General features: G+C 38.2%; 2 protein-coding genes across 3 annotated transcripts in view; both read left to right on the plus strand.

Annotated features, from left to right (window-relative positions):
* The window catches only part of ubr3 (ubiquitin protein ligase E3 component n-recognin 3 (putative)), a 40146-nt gene extending 37622 nt beyond the window's left edge, over positions 1–2524 (plus strand). For both annotated transcript variants that reach the window (XM_014468875.2, XM_023336982.1), the window contains one exon: positions 574–2524. In XM_014468875.2, the coding sequence (XP_014324361.1) occupies positions 574–691 (118 nt within the window). In that variant the 3' untranslated portion in view covers positions 692–2524. The remainder of the gene's footprint in view (positions 1–573) is intronic.
* Positions 2525–4210: 1686 nt separating this feature from the next.
* myo3b (myosin IIIB) overlaps positions 4211–17376 on the plus strand; it is an 80192-nt gene continuing 67026 nt past the window's right edge. The window contains exons 1-8 of the mRNA XM_023336987.1: positions 4211–4358; positions 9736–9919; positions 10972–10992; positions 11513–11647; positions 12863–12967; positions 14013–14112; positions 14647–14723; positions 15299–15444. Of these exons, the coding sequence (XP_023192755.1) occupies positions 4351–4358; positions 9736–9919; positions 10972–10992; positions 11513–11647; positions 12863–12967; positions 14013–14112; positions 14647–14723; positions 15299–15444 (776 nt within the window). The 5' untranslated portion in view covers positions 4211–4350. The remainder of the gene's footprint in view (positions 4359–9735; positions 9920–10971; positions 10993–11512; positions 11648–12862; positions 12968–14012; positions 14113–14646; positions 14724–15298; positions 15445–17376) is intronic.

A 17376-nucleotide genomic window follows, 5' to 3' on the forward strand; every position in this document is an offset into this window, starting at 1 on the left:
AATATTAACACTAATTCTAGAATACAGAGCTAAATAACTGGTAATCACACTGTTCTGTTTTATTCTTTATCTTTTTAAGCAAAAAGAAACGATAAATATGCGCTTCAATTGCGACTGGAATGGAATTTCTCTCCAGCATATTAGCTTAAAAACAGTCTGACTTTATCAAGAGTATAAAGATTTCGGAAGTTGTGAAGTGAAGGGCTTTGGTGATGATTTGGAGTTATTTCACCTTAAATGTGAGAAAACAGGAAACTTGGATAGGGGCTAATCATTTCCTCACAGAACCAACTGCTTGAAAAGTTGAAATGTGCAGAAATATGAAAGTAATGACTGAAAACCTTACTATTTGCTGCAACTTACCAATAAGATCACATATAATACTTAATTATTCAAATTCACCAGCCCGCCCTATTGTTTTTAATATGCATTTCATATTTTTCATTTGTTTGTTTTTTTAATTATTATTATTTCTGTTCCTTTGTTTTGCTTTAAAGTCCTTTGAAATACTCTTTGAATGAATGGTTCAGCATATGTAAACATTTCTTGGCTTACTGTCTTTGTTTCCTTTAGCCGTGGCAAACCTCTGTTCTTGTGTGAAGAGAGGTATCGAGTGCTGGAGCAACAGTGGGTTTCCCACACCTTCGATCACATCAATAAACGCTGGGGGCCACACTATAATGGACTCTAAGATCTTCCAAAGTCCTCTTACAAACACATACGAACCCAAGATAGAGATGTTTTTTATTATTATTATTATTATTGTTATTATGATTTCCTGGCTTGTGTCTGCCTTGATTAAAATATTTGGAAAATCCTTAATATGATAAAAACAAACATCCAGTAAGGTTATTGCTGCCACAGCTTTCAGTTTATGTGAAGTTTGGTGTACAGTCATGCCTAAAAGATTTAACACGTGTGTGCGGGCGTGTGCGTGCGTGTGTGTGCTCAAGTGATCTATTGTGTGGTTTTCAACAGGAAAAAAAAAATCTGAATTGCGTGAGCTCAAAACAGAGGGAATGAGTTCACGCAGATGTTCAGGTTATCTGGAGCAGGCTTTAAAAGTCTGTCCTGTTTGGGTTTGAAATGTCACAGATCAGGCAGATGTGGATTTAGAAAACATAATATCAGGGTTGCTGAACGTCCCTAACAGAGTCGATATGTTTTTGCACCATTTTTGATGAAGAAAACACATATCCCTTATATTTATCACGGCGCTCGCTGCTGTTCAGCCATGGATTCTGAGCTCCTGATGAGTGAAACAATGTTTTTGCAGGCCGCACTCGTCGTCTGCTCACATGTGATGGTAGGCAAGACCAAGTCCACTCATCAACACACAAGAGTTTTCTTTTGCGAACAAGAAAGGACTCTTTCTGGGTCTAGTTGCAATCCATCCTCAGGAATTATTATGTTTCCTTTTTTGTTGTATTTGCTGTTTAAAATACGTTTTAGATATTTAAATAAATGCTGCTGCTCATTGTTCAATTAATGTTAACTTTTGTGAAGATTTTTTTTTTGTAAGGTTGTGCTTTGAGTTTACAGTTGGTGGCTGGGAATGTGGATTCAAACTCACTTTAAAGTTTAAGAAGGTATGCGGTCGCCACATTGCACCCACTACAGGTGACATTAACCTGCCTTTTTAGAGTTTTTCTTTTCTTTTTTTCTTTCTTTTGTTTTGTTTGTACGTAATGGAGAAAAAAACTTCAAATGAGTCCAGCTTCATAAATATCACTGCACAGGCACTGAGTCCTGCTGCTTCGCGTCTGAACAAAAATATCAAACTTTGTAGGAGTTTCCTCTCAACCTTTTAAATCTCGGAAGTTAAGCGAAAGTTGCTTGCGAGAAGGCAGAACTCCTAATTGATTTTCCTGTGCTGTTTGAAAGGCTTTCTCCCTTTATGCATTTTAACCAAGTTCATATCTTCAGTACAGAGCAATTCATTATGACTATCTCTTACTCGTGCATCATCTAGCTGTGATTTGTAATTGCATTTTGACATTGGAGGATTGTCGGAGTTGGTATCCATTATAACACTGTGCATGGCATCCTTTAAGCAACCATTGTTTGTCTGAGCTTCCCAGTTTTCTGATTATCACCTTGCTTTCTAGAAGGGTGGAAATTTGGCTCAGTCACGCCTGCAAAGCTTTGGTTTACGGCTGTCTAGGATGCTGGGCCACGTCGTGCTGCGTTGTGGGGAAAAAAAAAAAAAGAGCACACATGGGAACTTCCTTCTGAATTTCTGCATGCTGATTTTTCTCCTCCTCCTTTCCCCCAGGCTTCATCCTTTTCTTTCCTTTATTTTTTGCTGTACCCACTTTGTAAATGACCGCAACCAAATAGCCAATGAGTAATGGGTGTAAAGTTGTAACTGAAAGCTTCTGTGTGTTTTCCTGTGTGAATGAAGAGGAATACAGTACATTACTGTAGGTGCTGACTCAAACTTTCTGAGTTTGACCAGAAAGTATGACTTGGGACATTTAATGCAAAATGTAACATATGTGAATAAAATATAAGCACACATTGACTTGGTTTCCTTTGCTGTTTTTTGATTATTGTCATATGTGTCATCCAAACACTGCAGCAAAATGAAGAAACACAAAAATATTTCACCTAGTTATTTTTATACCAATTTAATCAAAGTAATATTATAAAGTCAACATCAGTACTGAGCTTAAATTTGCATAAAAATGGATGCTATTGATTTTGGGCTTTTAATGCTTTTAGTTCTTATTTGAGTGCATTTACTGTGCAAAACTTATCTGCAATTAGTTTTTAAATCAGGTCTCGATTTTTTATAGATTTTCTCTATTGGCTCGAAATCAACACATTGGCCTGAAAAACTATTATCTACTGAGTATTAAAACATTTTCAAACTTTTTCCATGTAGAAATAAAAAAAATGTTTTTGTGTTCAGCCCCATTACCTTGATACCCTTAAATAAAATGAATTTGAAAAGAAAGCCATTGTTGAAAGCAGGCCATAAAATTAATAAAATCTAACTTTTGTAAAGCGTGCAGAAAGCGGTGTGAGAGTCATGCTATGGCAGTGGTGCCCAAAGTCGGTCCTCGAGGGCCGGCATCCTGCATGTTCTAGTTCTCTCCCTGGTTTAATGCACCTGGATCCAATGATGGCTCATTAGAAAGCCTAAGAAGAACACTGACATGCTGAAAAGGTTGTTGGTACTACCAGGGAGAGAACTAAAACATGCAGGATGCCGGCCCTCGAGGACCGACTTTGGGCGCCCCTGTGCTATGGGAATGCTTCTCTCCGGCAGGAACAGCGAAGCTGGTCAGAGTTGATGGAGAGATGAACGGAGCTAAATGCAGGACAATTATGGAAGAAAGTCTTTTGGAAGATGCCAAACAGGACTTGGGCAGATTAAATTGACGTTTGTGTTCAAGTTGAGTGTAAACAAACCGCTAAACTAGATATGTAAAGTACAAAAAGCTGTTTTGCACTCGACTAACTCTTGACTGGCTGTTTTAATTGTGTTGCTGTCATGAACTGAATGTCAAACGTGTGACCTCTAGGCAGTTCTGTTCATTGGAGTTGAAATCTGGACATCAGCATTAGATGAGAAAGTTCAAACTGGGCTGAAAAATGTAACTTCTATGCAGCGAAAAGTTGGCATATTAAATAACCATATGGTTGATAAGATTTTGCTTCAACATCTAAAAATAAAAATGGAATCTGTGTATTTGCTCTTGGTGCTGCTGAAAGTAAAGGAGTTTGAGTTGTCAGTAATCCATGCGAGGGAGTATTTGCGGCATAATTGGTTTAGAGGCCGAAAACAAGGGAGGCTCTGTGGATAATGACTATCCGTAGTACAAAGCCACTTTTCTCTTCCAATTAGGCAACAAGAAGGAAAAAGATCTCTGTGTGCGGTGGACAAATTTTTAACCACAGTTGAAACCCTCAGAGTTTCTGCAATCGTGTTCAGACTAAGCCATGTTGGTGTTACAAGCGGTCCTCCGACGAGCTTCTTTAGATATTCCTCCCATCGCTTCCGGTGCAGGTAGGCTCAGACTTTCCACAGCACAAATAGACTGTTGAAGGCTGTATAAAGTGATAGTGGTGATTCAGTTAAACCACTTCCGGTCTGCAGGACAACATGCTCGGGTATCTGCAAAGTTAATAATTAAAAGCCATTACCAAGTAGGCAGAAAATCTCTTTCTATTTTTTTCCTACAGAGGTGAGCTGTGTGGGAAGCCTTTAAAAATAGAGTTAAACATCCATGGTGGTTTATATTAAACTTGGTCCAGATAACAGGAGGTGAATGCAGAGGTCCTGCTGTGACTGACCGCCTCTCCCGTGTTGCAGATGTTACAGATGGAAAAACAACAGAAGCAATGTCAAGGTAAGGATATGCTTTTTTTTTCTTAAATGAAGTTTTCCCAGCTGTGAATGTGCAACATACTCATAATCAGGCTGTCTACACGTTAAAATTTCAATTAAAACATCCCTAATTTTCTAAATTATCTTGCTTCTTCTGGCTGTATTCCATCTTCAAGAAATACTTCAGGTATTTTGGAAAACTGATCTAAAAAGTAGGCGTGCAACTCAACAAGACGGCATCATCGCCATTAGATATTTTAAATATTTTGTATGCTTCAGAGTAGTAAAAACGCAAACATGTTTTAAATTCAGTCGTTGAGGCATCAGATTAATTTGAGACTTGATTCTGACAAACTGTGTGTTTGTTTCCAATAACTTGATTATTAAATAACTGGGTTGCCGTCTAACTGTCCTGTTTTTACTGATTTAAAAGGTTTTTTGTACTTGGGTGAAATTTTCTAAACACAAAAATCCTTTGAAATAATAAAATAAAAGAAAACATTTTAGGATTTAAATGTATTTATAGGCTGTAATCATATATCTGAAAATTATATTTAAAGTTTTGCAAAGCAGTTTTGCAAAAGCTCTTTCAGTTGTGAATATTCATTTGTTTCATAAAAGAAAACAGGTTCACACAAGCAGTAAAATTATAGTAATGTATTAGGGGGAAAGAAAAGACCCGTATTAATCAATCGTTTTTATTGATGAAAACAAAAACAATTATGGTGGTACAATACTTTGTACCATCTCTTTTTCTCATTAGAAAAACTCTCCATACCCTCCACTATTTAAAAAATAAAAACAACTAAACTTTTATTTTTATGTCAGCTCAAGTCCATCTAAAAATCTAAATTTTCTATTCTTTCATTTTTATTTAATTGTATTTTATTGTTTTATAAAATTTGATCTCATCTGTTTTTCCTTTTGTGGTTTTATAAAGTACTTAGTCTAATTTGTACAGAACTTTGGTGAAACTTCTTAACATGAATAATAAAATTGACATCGACATTCATGTTGATTTTGAACTTTAGTAAATACAAAAATGCCTTTCTGCTGTCAAAATATTTTAGTGAAGGTATTACTTGGAGCCTTAAATGATTATTGTAAGTATTAATATCGACTGTCATCAAGTTACATGCAGTTAACTGTAAAAATATCAATACTCTCGACAGAAAATAGTCTTTTAATGTTTTTTTCTAACTTGAGGTAATATTAATGTTTTGGAGTGACTCAGACTGACCTGAATCCAGAAGAATTTGTAGGGAGCTAAACATAAGGGTGATGGCAGTGAGGCCTTCCATCCTCAAAGATAAACCAAATTACAGTGGAAACTGCCAGCAGCTCTAAGAAGTTTGATTTCTGTTTTGTCTACAAAGAATTTTTCATTTCTTCTTGAATTTACTCTAATATGCTAATTTTGTTAAAATTTACTTCTTTTTTTTTCAAAGCCATGCCTCTTGTGCTCCAACACCTTTTGAAAAATACCTGTCTCCTTTCCTATGAGTAAAAAAAAGTCCTTGATTAAAAGAAAAATTATTTTAAATCTTTCACTGGGGTATAAATAATTTGGGGCTTAACCAGAAACATAACAGATCTGCTATTTACGTGTCTGCCTTGAAATTCTTACACACACAAAAGGTCTAACTTGTTTTTTGAACAGTCAGTGACTGCGTAATGTGCAGTTATTATGCTGAGTCACAGCACAAAGAGGCAGCTGAGGTGTTTGTGATGACAGAGATTGATCCTGATGATGATCCTTTGTTGTGCTAATTGTGTTTTCTGTATCTCGTGTTGTTCTGCCCCTGCAACCTAATGAATCCTGCAGGTTAACTGCTTACATTTGGAAAAACAATAACAATGAAAAAAGTAGCTGGGTCCGTCTGTCATCTTCTGATGGGGCTATTGGTCATCCAGGGTGAAAACAAGGGCACCGTGCTTTAGGTCTCGCTTGGTGGAGGTTTACTGCAAAGCCTCCTCATATCCCCTTAAAAGGATTATAGTGTTTTCTCTCCCTCACTCTCTGCAGACCTACCGAAGGGTTTATTTACCAAGTGCAGTTCCCAAAAGGCTTTATCACAGAAAGTAGAATTGTGTGTTTGATAGGAGCAGAAAATGGGATTACTTACTTTTAGTTTGCTTCGTTTTTTTGTGATAAAGATGTTGTGCAGCTTGTCACACTATCAGTCATCACAGTACTAAAGCTTTTGTTGGGGAAAAAAAAAACCTCAAAGGAGGAGAATGAAGGGTTTTCATTACAAAAATGACACACCTGTTGTTTTAGTGTTTTGTTTTCATAAAGCTTTCTGCGACTTGACTTTGATTAGCTCATTTATTTATTTCAAATAGTCACGTGTCTCGAGACAAAAGGTAACCTGAGCTCCTTGCCCAGTGAGGACCAGTAGGTATCTTGTTCCTAAGCTGCTCTTCGGTCCTCTATCCCTCTAAGCAGCAGTGTTTGGTAAGACACATTTTGTCATTCATACCACCTATTAAAATTGAACAAATGGATTTCTGTAACAATTTTCATACATTTCATGCACATAGTTTTTAACCCCTTAACCTGCAGCGAAATGCCCGTGTGCTGAGGGTTAAGGGGTTAGCCAGTACTTCTGAGTAGAAATGACATTGGTTTGCATGTTACAAAACGCCTAAATCCATTTTCAAAGTCTACATACTTACCAAAGTTATTTAAATGAGTTAAATAACTAACTTTATTTCATTTTAAGTTAATCAAACTAGTGAAATTATAACTCCTCTGTTTTATATTGACTTAAACTTCAGAAGCAACAAGAATAATTGATACATTTATATTAAATTATTCAAATGAAAGTGCGACGTGTGTTCTCAGTGGACAATCCAGTAATAACAGGAGAACAGCAGGTAGTTAAACTTTTGGTAAATAGTCTTTCTAAATATAATTACAACCTACAAGATGAGGTGATAAATACCAAACACGCTAGTCAGGATTGACTGCTGCTTCTCTGTTTCTCTCATAAAGTCACTCAGTTTGTCCTCCTCTCCTCACTTTAATAAGAATTAAATCATAAGAATTGTCTAAACAGAAATACATTTTTGTCCTATTTGAACAAGTTGGCATATGAGCTAAAGTGTGCTGCTTATTTTATCTTTATAAGGGTTTAAATATGTATCATGCTCTTTACAGCATCTGCAAACTTGTGGCTAAGCTTAAATGGTTATGTAGTTATTATCTTCATGTTTAAAGGGTAAATCTCAAATATGCTGACAAAATAACGTTTAAAGTTGTCTTAAAGTAAGGAACAGTGTGCTCTTAGAGGAGACAGGCTGCGGTCACATGATTTAGGAACTGTCACAGACTTCCTGGTTACCTGCCTGCAACATGAGATGCTTCATATCAGCCACCATTATGACTGGCTACATCTGCCACCTGAATATTTAAAGCCATCTGGGTATCAGGTTGCAGATGACTGGTAAATTATTAATTCCTGGAGATTGGCTAAATTAGTCCGGAGCATTTCGATGTGAGGTAGCGGCAAACACTTTCAAAGAAGCAGGTATGTTTGGTTCTTGACTTTTTGATCTGAGCCTTTTATTTATCTTGAATCATCAATAATCAATGATTAATGAAAACACCTATGAAGGGAACTTATTATAGATGGTATCTGTGCGATTGCTGCAGTGGATTGTTACTAAGTAATTTATTTGCAGCCAGATTAGCAGAGCTTCTCTGTTTTGTGCCAAAACTAAAATAGAGTTTAGTTAAACTTTCTTACAGAGTAAGGTACTGTATAATTACAACAACACATAATAATATTCTAGTAAAAATGTAAACAACCAAGTTAGGATTAATAATTATCAGCCATGGGATAATAGTCACCCTTATGTTCTGCATTATATTGGAGTATTAGACATGGTTATATAAAGTTTATATATGTGAATCTACTGTATTCTGCTGTAGATTGTTAGAGACTAATAGCTGTGATAAAGATAGAGGTTTAAGAACAGGTGACTAGTTTTGTGTCCTATGTGGGGTTTAGGTTACAAACCAGAAGAGCAGTGATAAATGTTTGATCCTGTTGTGTGTTATGCTTTGCTCTGAAACCAGCTAACGCTGTCTGACTCTCTTCAGGACCTGAAACATGTTGAAACAGCTTGCCTTTTTAAAGTTCTTGTTAAATTCGAACAATGTTCCGGTGTTCTCGCGTAACTTCATGTGACATACTTGCTGAGAAGTTGCTAGTTTTTGTAATTAAATTTACTGGTTATTCGGTACTTTTCTTTAATGAAATTTGATGTAAAACATGTGGTAACTGAACATGTAAACTTCCCTCACATATCTTTTCCACAAAGGACACACTGAAGGGCATCAGATGTGCTGCATATTTGACAGTGTCTGCTCAACACCCGTCTGAAATTCATTGTGTTCTGATTTATAAACCTGTCCCCGTGTGACAGGGTTAAGCATAATTTTTCACATCAATTTTCCAGATCGCCTAAAATAAAAGACTTCCCCTTCAGTCCCTCAGGGACACACAACCTCTGTGATGCATTAACATGTTTATGATGAGAAGAGCAGACACTGGATTGAAAATAAACATCCCTCTCCATCAGGTTTATCTGGGAAAAATGTCATTTTATTAAAAAGTGGGTGCATGCTTCCCAGCATGGAAGAAATGGGGTTGTTATCTTTTGTGTTATTTTATTTTCCATACTTTCATGTCACTTACTGTTCTTGCATGGTGGTTTTAGTCACAAGAAAATCATATTTTAAATATAAAAAACCTCTAAAGCACCTTGATCATTCCATGAAGCTGCTTGTTCAAAGGTGGGGCGAAGGTTCGCCACCTCAGGTCCAGTAATCTCTGACCAATCCAATTGATCTCCAGCAGATTGCACTTCTTAGTGTGCACAGCAAGGTCTCAGTGGAGACGGCTAATTCAGTGACTGTGGGAAACGCCACTTGTTGCCCAAGGAAGCATTAGCTGTTGCTATCGGTGTTGCTGTATTATGATCACTAGAGACTCTTCACTTGTAACTTTTCTCAGTGCCGATGAGTCAGAAGAACATAACACTTGCCATGTAAGTATAGACTGTGTTCTTACATTTAAATGTTTTTGTTTTAAGATTATAATGTGGCACCTTTGTGGTTATTTATCTCTCAGGAAACGGCTGGGATGATGGTGTCTGTGCTTCATTGTTTATAGATTTTATCTGCTTTTCTTTGTAGCTGATGTATTTTGTTTTCATGCTACAGCAGTGTGACCTCTGTCAGTCACAACCAGCTTTCTGTTCCCTGTGCAAAGCATTAAGCATTAGAGATGGGATTAACATTTTCCTTGGTTTATTTGAACCGTACAATCACAACATTTTGACAGGATTTATGAAAACACTGTTGATCCTGGCTCTGGTTTGATCCACAGGAGATCTCTTTATGGACTGTACCTCTACAAGTCCAGCATGATTGGGCTGGAGAACCTGGGCGATCCCTCAGCTGACTGGGACATAGTGGAAACCATTGGGAAAGGGACGTATGGCAAAGTCTACAAAGTGACCAACAAAAAGGACGGGAGCCAGGCGGCAGTGAAAGTGCTGGATCCGATCAACGTGAGTCCAATCAAAGCTTGTTAATTACTCAGGCTGCTCTGGTTACCCGAGTGAAGTCGACCCCATAACCTTCTTCAAATTAAACGAAATTGGTGCAAATTCCCATTTGTGCTGCTATCATTTTAAAAATATTAATAAATGTTTCCAGAGGTCAACCAGGCCCTTCACACACAAATGTTTCACACAAATTTCACCTAATTTGAAGAAGGTGTCTGGGCCATTTGCACTCAGGTGTTTCCTAATGTGGCTGATTAAGGTGGTTTGTTACTTTAAGTGTCCCCCAATGTTGGTCTTTTGAGGTTTCGCATGTTTCTGATGATTCTCTGGTTTAATAAACTTGTTTCAAATGACTAATTACCTCATCTGGTAATGAAGAGCAGTGAGCCCAGATATCCACGACTTGGCAGCACTTTTAGAAACCAGCAGCTACATAAACACGGTTCATACCTGTCCATTTTTAATGAGCATGTGCAAAGTTATCATCTCTGTTTGGCAGCATAATGATGACCCCTGGATAATATTTGGTGGAATTAGAACCCAAACTACGGATGGTACTTAATTATACAAATTCATCCTTTATTTTTCATATGTTATATAAAATAATCCATAACTGTAAAATTGTTGCACATCTTTCTTATAGTGCCTGTTTTGCCAGGTGATTATTGTGCTTTTCTTAAAACAGCTCAAAATACACATGCACAGCTGAGGACTTCTGGTCCCGTTTCATTGTTTTTTATGCTCACAATCTGCATATATGTTTTATGATTCAAGCTGTTCTTATGCTGCGTCATTTAATAGCCTTTGTAGGTTTAGCACCACGAGGTAATGGAAAGACATCATAGATATAATCATTTCAGCCTATGATTAGTTTAGCTGCTTTAATGAGGCCAGTTTCATGTCTGTTAGTTGTTTTATACATTTTTGCCTCTTTGAGCTCTCTGTTATGTTAATGAGGTTTGTGTGTTGTCATGATGATTCATGTCTGATTGAAAGCTTTATTTATTCTCGAGACTAAAACATTTGTTGTTCTTTATAACTTTGACTTCCTGCAGCATTCAAGGTCCTCAAACAGAGTAGGTTGCAAGTCTTGTCCTTTTTATCCCCGTCTCCACTGGTAAGATTAGCACAGTCTTACCAGTTAGACTCCGGTCATTTTTCTGTTTGACGAGGATGCTGTAGATCCTGTATCGGCCACCCTTGTTCTGAGACCTGCCTGTGTTTGTGTCCACCATCCTGGCACCCTGATCTATCACAATGCTCCCCTCAAGAAGACGGAGCTTCCCCCTGTCCCATCGCTCTCCCTGATTAGACCGCTGACACCATCACTCAGACATCCAGGAGGAGAAATTCTGCCTCTGTGGTTGTGGATCTTCCCCCCCCTCTAAGATTTACTTTGATAGAAAAGTGGAGCCAGCAGTAGTTCATCTTGTCCGAGTGTTACTATTACACAGCCCGATTCTAATCATAGCTACCTGGTGTTGCTCTGTAGCTAAAAATAAACAGTCACACACCTATAAAGCATTTCTCTGTTAATCTATATTGCTGTATGCTTTGCAAGGCTTCATTAGTAGTTTGTTTGTTTGCTTCTTTAAGGATGTAGATGAGGAGATTGAAGCAGAATACAACATCTTGAGGTCTTTGTCGAACCATCCTAATGTGGTGAAGTTTTACGGCATGTTTTACAAGTCAGACAACTTATCTGGGGGACAACTCTGGCTGGTACTGGAGGTGAGCGCTTCCTCATGTGTCTATTGAATTTATTTCTGATTTTCAAGTGTAATATTAAACCCTCACTGGTGCAACTATTTTATTTTATTTTATTTTATTTGTGGTGAATGTGAACAATGTCTTTATGCTGTAATTTTACCCTCAGTCAGTTACAACCAAATAAATCTTTAGATGCAGAGAGGAAACGTGTTCAGTAGTCACAAAACAATCGAGCTGCCCCTGTTTGCGTAATCAGGATTACAAGAAATTGAAAAATAAATGAGACTCTGCATGGACATGCTTGAGCATTTTGCTTCCTCTGGACATTTACCTTAGTAAAATTCTGTTTTCTGTTAACACAGAGTTTGATTCTTTCTAACGAGACATTTGAGAACTCCTACACCTAATTTGACTGTTAACAATAAATGTGAAAGATTTTACATAGTAAAAGGAAAAAAAAAAATCTAACAAAACACAGTACCTCAAAATGAAACAATCAAATTATCCAAATCCAAAGTTTCCTTCTTATTCATCTAATAACATAAACAATATGATCTTCATCAAATCCAGAAGGCAACAATTTGTTTTTACATTTCAAAGATAAACATAAACTCTTCAGCATTCATGTGTGACTTTAAAGTGGCAACATCATAATGACATCACTTAATCTCTCACCACTCTATGCAGGCTCTTTGTCTGCGATAATAAATATTCACTCACCCCAGCATCCTGAATGCTTCAACTGGCTCCAGCTGGGGAACGCCTGACCTAATTTATGATTAATGCATTGAATTTTCTTCCCTATATACTCGGATAATATTTGAAGAAAGAAAAATAATAGACCAAGACAGAGTTGAGACAACAAAAGTAACTTTCCTGTCCTTAAACTCTACACTCTTCATCCCAATACACATGCACTATACAAAATGTAGCATGCTTCTGTGATTTGATCACAAAATTTGCTTGATTTAGTCAGAATTAAATCCTGATAACATAAGATGTTTGATATACCAACATACATAGCGAGATAGAAAGTAGTGCATCGGCACCCGAAGTATTTGGAAATACTCTGCAGGCTTTGACAGCACTTCTTAAAAAGCCCGATGCTATTGTGCTGACATGTGAGGCTGAGCTTCTTTCTCCAGCTCAGATGTGTGGCCTAACCCTCCCCATGAATCATAATTTAGGGCGGTGAGTGATGGACGAGTCACCGGTGTTTCTCTGTCTCCCTTGCAGCTGTGCAACGGCGGCTCCGTCACAGAACTCATCAAAAGCCTGATCATGCGCGCCCAGCGTCTGCAGGAGCCCGTCATCTCATACATCTTGTACAGTGCCCTCTTGGTAAGCTGGCAGCTGATTTTAAATAGCAACTAAAATGCAAGGATATTAAATTTCAGGGCCTACCAAAACATCTGTACCCTTTGATGTTTTCTGCTTTGTTCACCACCACAAAATTCAACGTATTTTATTGGGATTTCATGTGATAGACCGGCAAATAAATTATGCATAGTTATAAAGTGGAGGAAAAAACATACACGTTTTTTAATGTTTTCTTAGTAATTAAATTCTGAGACTTTTGGATGAATCTCTGGTCCAATGCTCCTAAATCAAATGGATAAATTACCTCCTCAGCAAGGCGGACTCTGCAGAGGCCAGCTAATGACCCGATTACTTCATACTGGTGGGTAAAAGCAGCAGTACTACTAAATGTTGCAGGACCATGCTCCTGAAGGACTTGAGTTTCCTGATCTAAACCCTCCATTGTTGCTGTGATTGTGTGTTTAGAGTTGTGTGTTGAAGATGAACTTTCACCTCTTTGTAAAGTGTTCTGCAACCTCAGCAGGTTTTTATCCAGGAACTGCTTCTCTCCGTCTTTACATCCACTCTGAGCATCTTCTCTGGCCATACTGAAGAAAATCCCCATATCATGATTCTGCTGCCACCATGTTTTACTGAGGGGATAGTGTATTGAGAGTGATATTTAGTTGCTGTGTCCACTAGATGGCTCGTGGTAAATTGCAAGTGGGTTATCTTACTGCTTTTGTTTCAACACTTTTCAGTGAAAGCAAGACTTTTTGCTAGATAAAAATATACAGCTGGACTCTATTTACAAATAATGAATAACATCAGAGTAAAAGGAGCTAAATCCATGCTACCATTGCCCATTTTTATTTTCATTTTTAAATAAAATAAACTATATCCTTTTTCTGCTCGTCACAATAACATGCTGTTTATCAAAAATCCCAATTACATTAATTGAAGTTTGGGGACAAAATGCGAAAAACAGTGAAAAAAAATTCTTGAAGTCTATACTTGTCTTTGCTTAACTTCAATATTAATTAATTTTTTTGAACACAATTTGTATTTTTGGTTCCCAACTTTAAAGGGGCTGCAGCATTTGCACAACAACCGGATAATCCATCGTGACGTCAAAGGAAACAACATTCTCCTCACAACTGAAGGGGGAGTCAAACTGGTCGACTTTGGTAATTATCTCTCCAAAAAGAATTGCTTAGAGATATTAATATCTATTTTTAAAGTTATTTTTTAAGTATGACTGATCTTTTGGCAGTACAACTTTGATTGTGAAGAATGAACACAAGCGCAGGGTAAATCATATGAGGTGCTCCACACTCTTTAGTCCCCCGCTCACCATAACATCTTTTCATTTCATGGAGCGTAGCCTGAACCCGGGGCTATTATTGCTGGTTTAAATTGCATTATTTGATGCTTTGCATATTAAGAGAAAGCTGCTATGGCAAATGACTTTGAGTCGCCCCCAGGGGTGTTTATGTCCCCCGTGTCATGGAGATGAAGTGAACTCATGCTGATAAAAATCTGTCCTACATAATTTGAAATGATTATGGCCTATTATTATTACTGCTTGGCAGTTTGCCACAGCAGATTGTACACAAGGATTTATTGATCAATTCTAACATTTTGCACCTGTTATAAATCTGACTATGGGTTTTAGGGTCTTTTATGCAGCAGAAGGTGAATTTCATTGTCTTCTTCTGCAGGTGTTTCCGCTCAACTGACCAGTGCACGGCTGCGGAGGAACACATCGGTCGGGACACCATTTTGGATGGCTCCTGAGGTCAGGCATGTGCATCTATAAAAAAAAAAAAACCCCACATGCTTTAGTGCCTGATCAGTGGAGTCCTTATGTGTTACCCAGAGTACCTCAGTTATTTTAGTGAGCCTCCCTCCTCTGTGTCATTGTGTATTCCCCTCTTGTTCTCCGCCACGGGTGCAGCTCTTGAGGTTGCCTCAAGGTTAATAGCCGGGAGTCTGAGGGCCCCTCGGCTTACTCCTTGGCAGAAATGAGGTGCGGTGATTGGGCCGATCGGGCTGGGACCTCAGGGGCAATTAGAATAAACTCAGCTGGAAAATGTAATGTCACTTATAATTATTGACTGTGGGAAAACGGAGCTCACACCGACAGCAATTCTAAGCTGACCCAGCTTGAATTTGCTTTAAATAAAAATAATTTTTAGCTTTGAGTCAGTGGGACAGTTTCATTTTGATTTCACCCAGTTCTTAAGTAAAATCTGACCTATTTTTATTTTGCCATAAATTGAATTTGTCTTGCATCATTTTTAAATTTCCCTGCATGTTTTGGGGGGAAATGTAGATTTTGTTTTGGACTCAGATGTTGTGTTACGTTGCCAGGTCATAGCCTGTGAGCAGCAGTACGACTCCTCGTACGACGCCCGCTGTGATGTGTGGTCTCTTGGCATCACAGCCATCGAGCTGGCAGACGGAGACCCCCCGCTGGCTGAGATGCATCCAGTGAAAGCGCTCTTCAAAATCCCGCGGTGAGTCCAGTAGAGGGTGCTCTTATCACACAGGTGGAATGAAGCTTACACAAAGACCACAAATGTTGCCCTCCCCCCAAAGTTAGTAGAACAATGTTAAACATTAGAACTGTTAAACGGGAAAATCATAATATTTCCTCTTACAGCTGAACATGTTTTTTGTTTTTTTTAATATGATTTGAGATATGAATGTCCTCATTCTTATCTATAAAGTAGGCCTTGTTGTATAATGATGAAATCTATGCCATAAAAAGTCCTTAAAGTAATTCCTATGATATATATTCTCTGGAAATATTCACTTCTACGAATGGTGCATGCTTCACAAGGGGGGAAACTCATGTTTGACCTTCTCTTGACAGCACAATCGTGCAATTATCTCTTCGTTTGTGGAAGATGTGCCCCTCTGATTGCAATTTGCATTAGTGATTAGCTCCATTCACACCGAGACGAGGCTGTCAGCACCCCCCTTAACCCTCGCCAATCCTGCTCACAATATTATCTCCTACTCACCAACATGCAGGAGCACGGCTTGTGCGGCAGAAATTATATGTGCGCTTCATCAGCGCCACATTTTACCCAGAAGGTAGACTGATTGTAGAAGATAGCGCTGACTGATGGCTGGATGGGTTGGTTAAGTTCTCAAAAATATACATTGTGTTCCACTGCAATGTATATTTGCATCTTCAAGTTTTTCCATTGAAACTTGAAGATTTTCTTAATTTTTCCTAATTTGAACCTTGCCATTTTGTTGCATGCTGACCAGCAACAATGCCACTGCTCCCCATGGGCAAGATGGTAAAGAAGATAAACATGTAGATTTTATACATTTTATTTTAAGAAATATGCTTTGGTTTATGATTGAGAGTTTCAGCAACACACTGAAGGAGAGTTTGGTGCAAATCAAAAAATTATAATGTGAAGATTCTCTTCATGTTTGGTATGGAGAGGATCTGTGATGCTGTGGGTAGAAGTCTGTTCCAAAAGCCCCAGTAACTTTGTTTGGGTACAAAGCATCCATCCATGCATCCATCCATTTTCTATACCCACTTATCCTCGCAGGGCCACCAGGGGGCTGGTGCCTTTTTCCAGCAGTCAGTGGGTGAGAGGTGAGGTTCACCCTGGACAGGTTGCCTGTCCATCACAGGTGATGCACAAGACAGGATTTGAACCTAGGACCTTTTTGCTGCTACCAACTGCTCCACCATGCAGCCTGCATTAAGGACTATTTAGTAAAAACCTATTGGACTCAACCAACTGAAAAACCGGGTCTTTTAATGGAGAACGATCCAAAACATGTAGCCAAATCTGCACGGAAATGTTTAACAAAACACAAAGTCATCCTTCCTGCCTGGTAACCACAGTTCTCTGACCTAAACACTTAAGAAAACAGGTAAGGTGAGCCGATGAGAAGAGATCAGATTGGAGGGCCCAGAACAATAAACTTTTATCCCCGACCAAACAAATATGTTCAAATTAAAAGGTCTGCATTTTTAAATTAAGCCCTTTCCCACACGCTACTGTAATTCATCTGCATTTGTATATCAAATTCCAATTTATTCATTCAAAGTTTTACTGAAATGTTTAAAAATATATATTTCTTATACAGACACTCCTCCCCTTTCTGTTCAAGTTAAAGTATACACAGTCTGGCCTTTTCCTTTGAATTGTGACCTGAAAGGTTTAGTGGTTGTTAAATAAATCACAGTGTGTGTGGAGGCATGAAATGATTCTTTCACCATGACATTTATCTCAAATGTATTTTCCCCCCGATGCTGCAGCGCCGCAGATGAATTCAGGAGGAAATGCTCGTATCACTCCTGAAGGAATTACTTTCTAAATAAGGAAATGTGTTTCACCTTTGGGTCTCCGGTGGCGGCGCCAGTGATTCATGATAAGATCTTAGAGATTCATCTTTTTACATGGCTTTGACAA

This window comes from Xiphophorus maculatus, chromosome 7 (genome assembly GCF_002775205.1).
Source record: "Xiphophorus maculatus strain JP 163 A chromosome 7, X_maculatus-5.0-male, whole genome shotgun sequence".
NCBI lineage: Eukaryota > Metazoa > Chordata > Actinopteri > Cyprinodontiformes > Poeciliidae > Xiphophorus > Xiphophorus maculatus.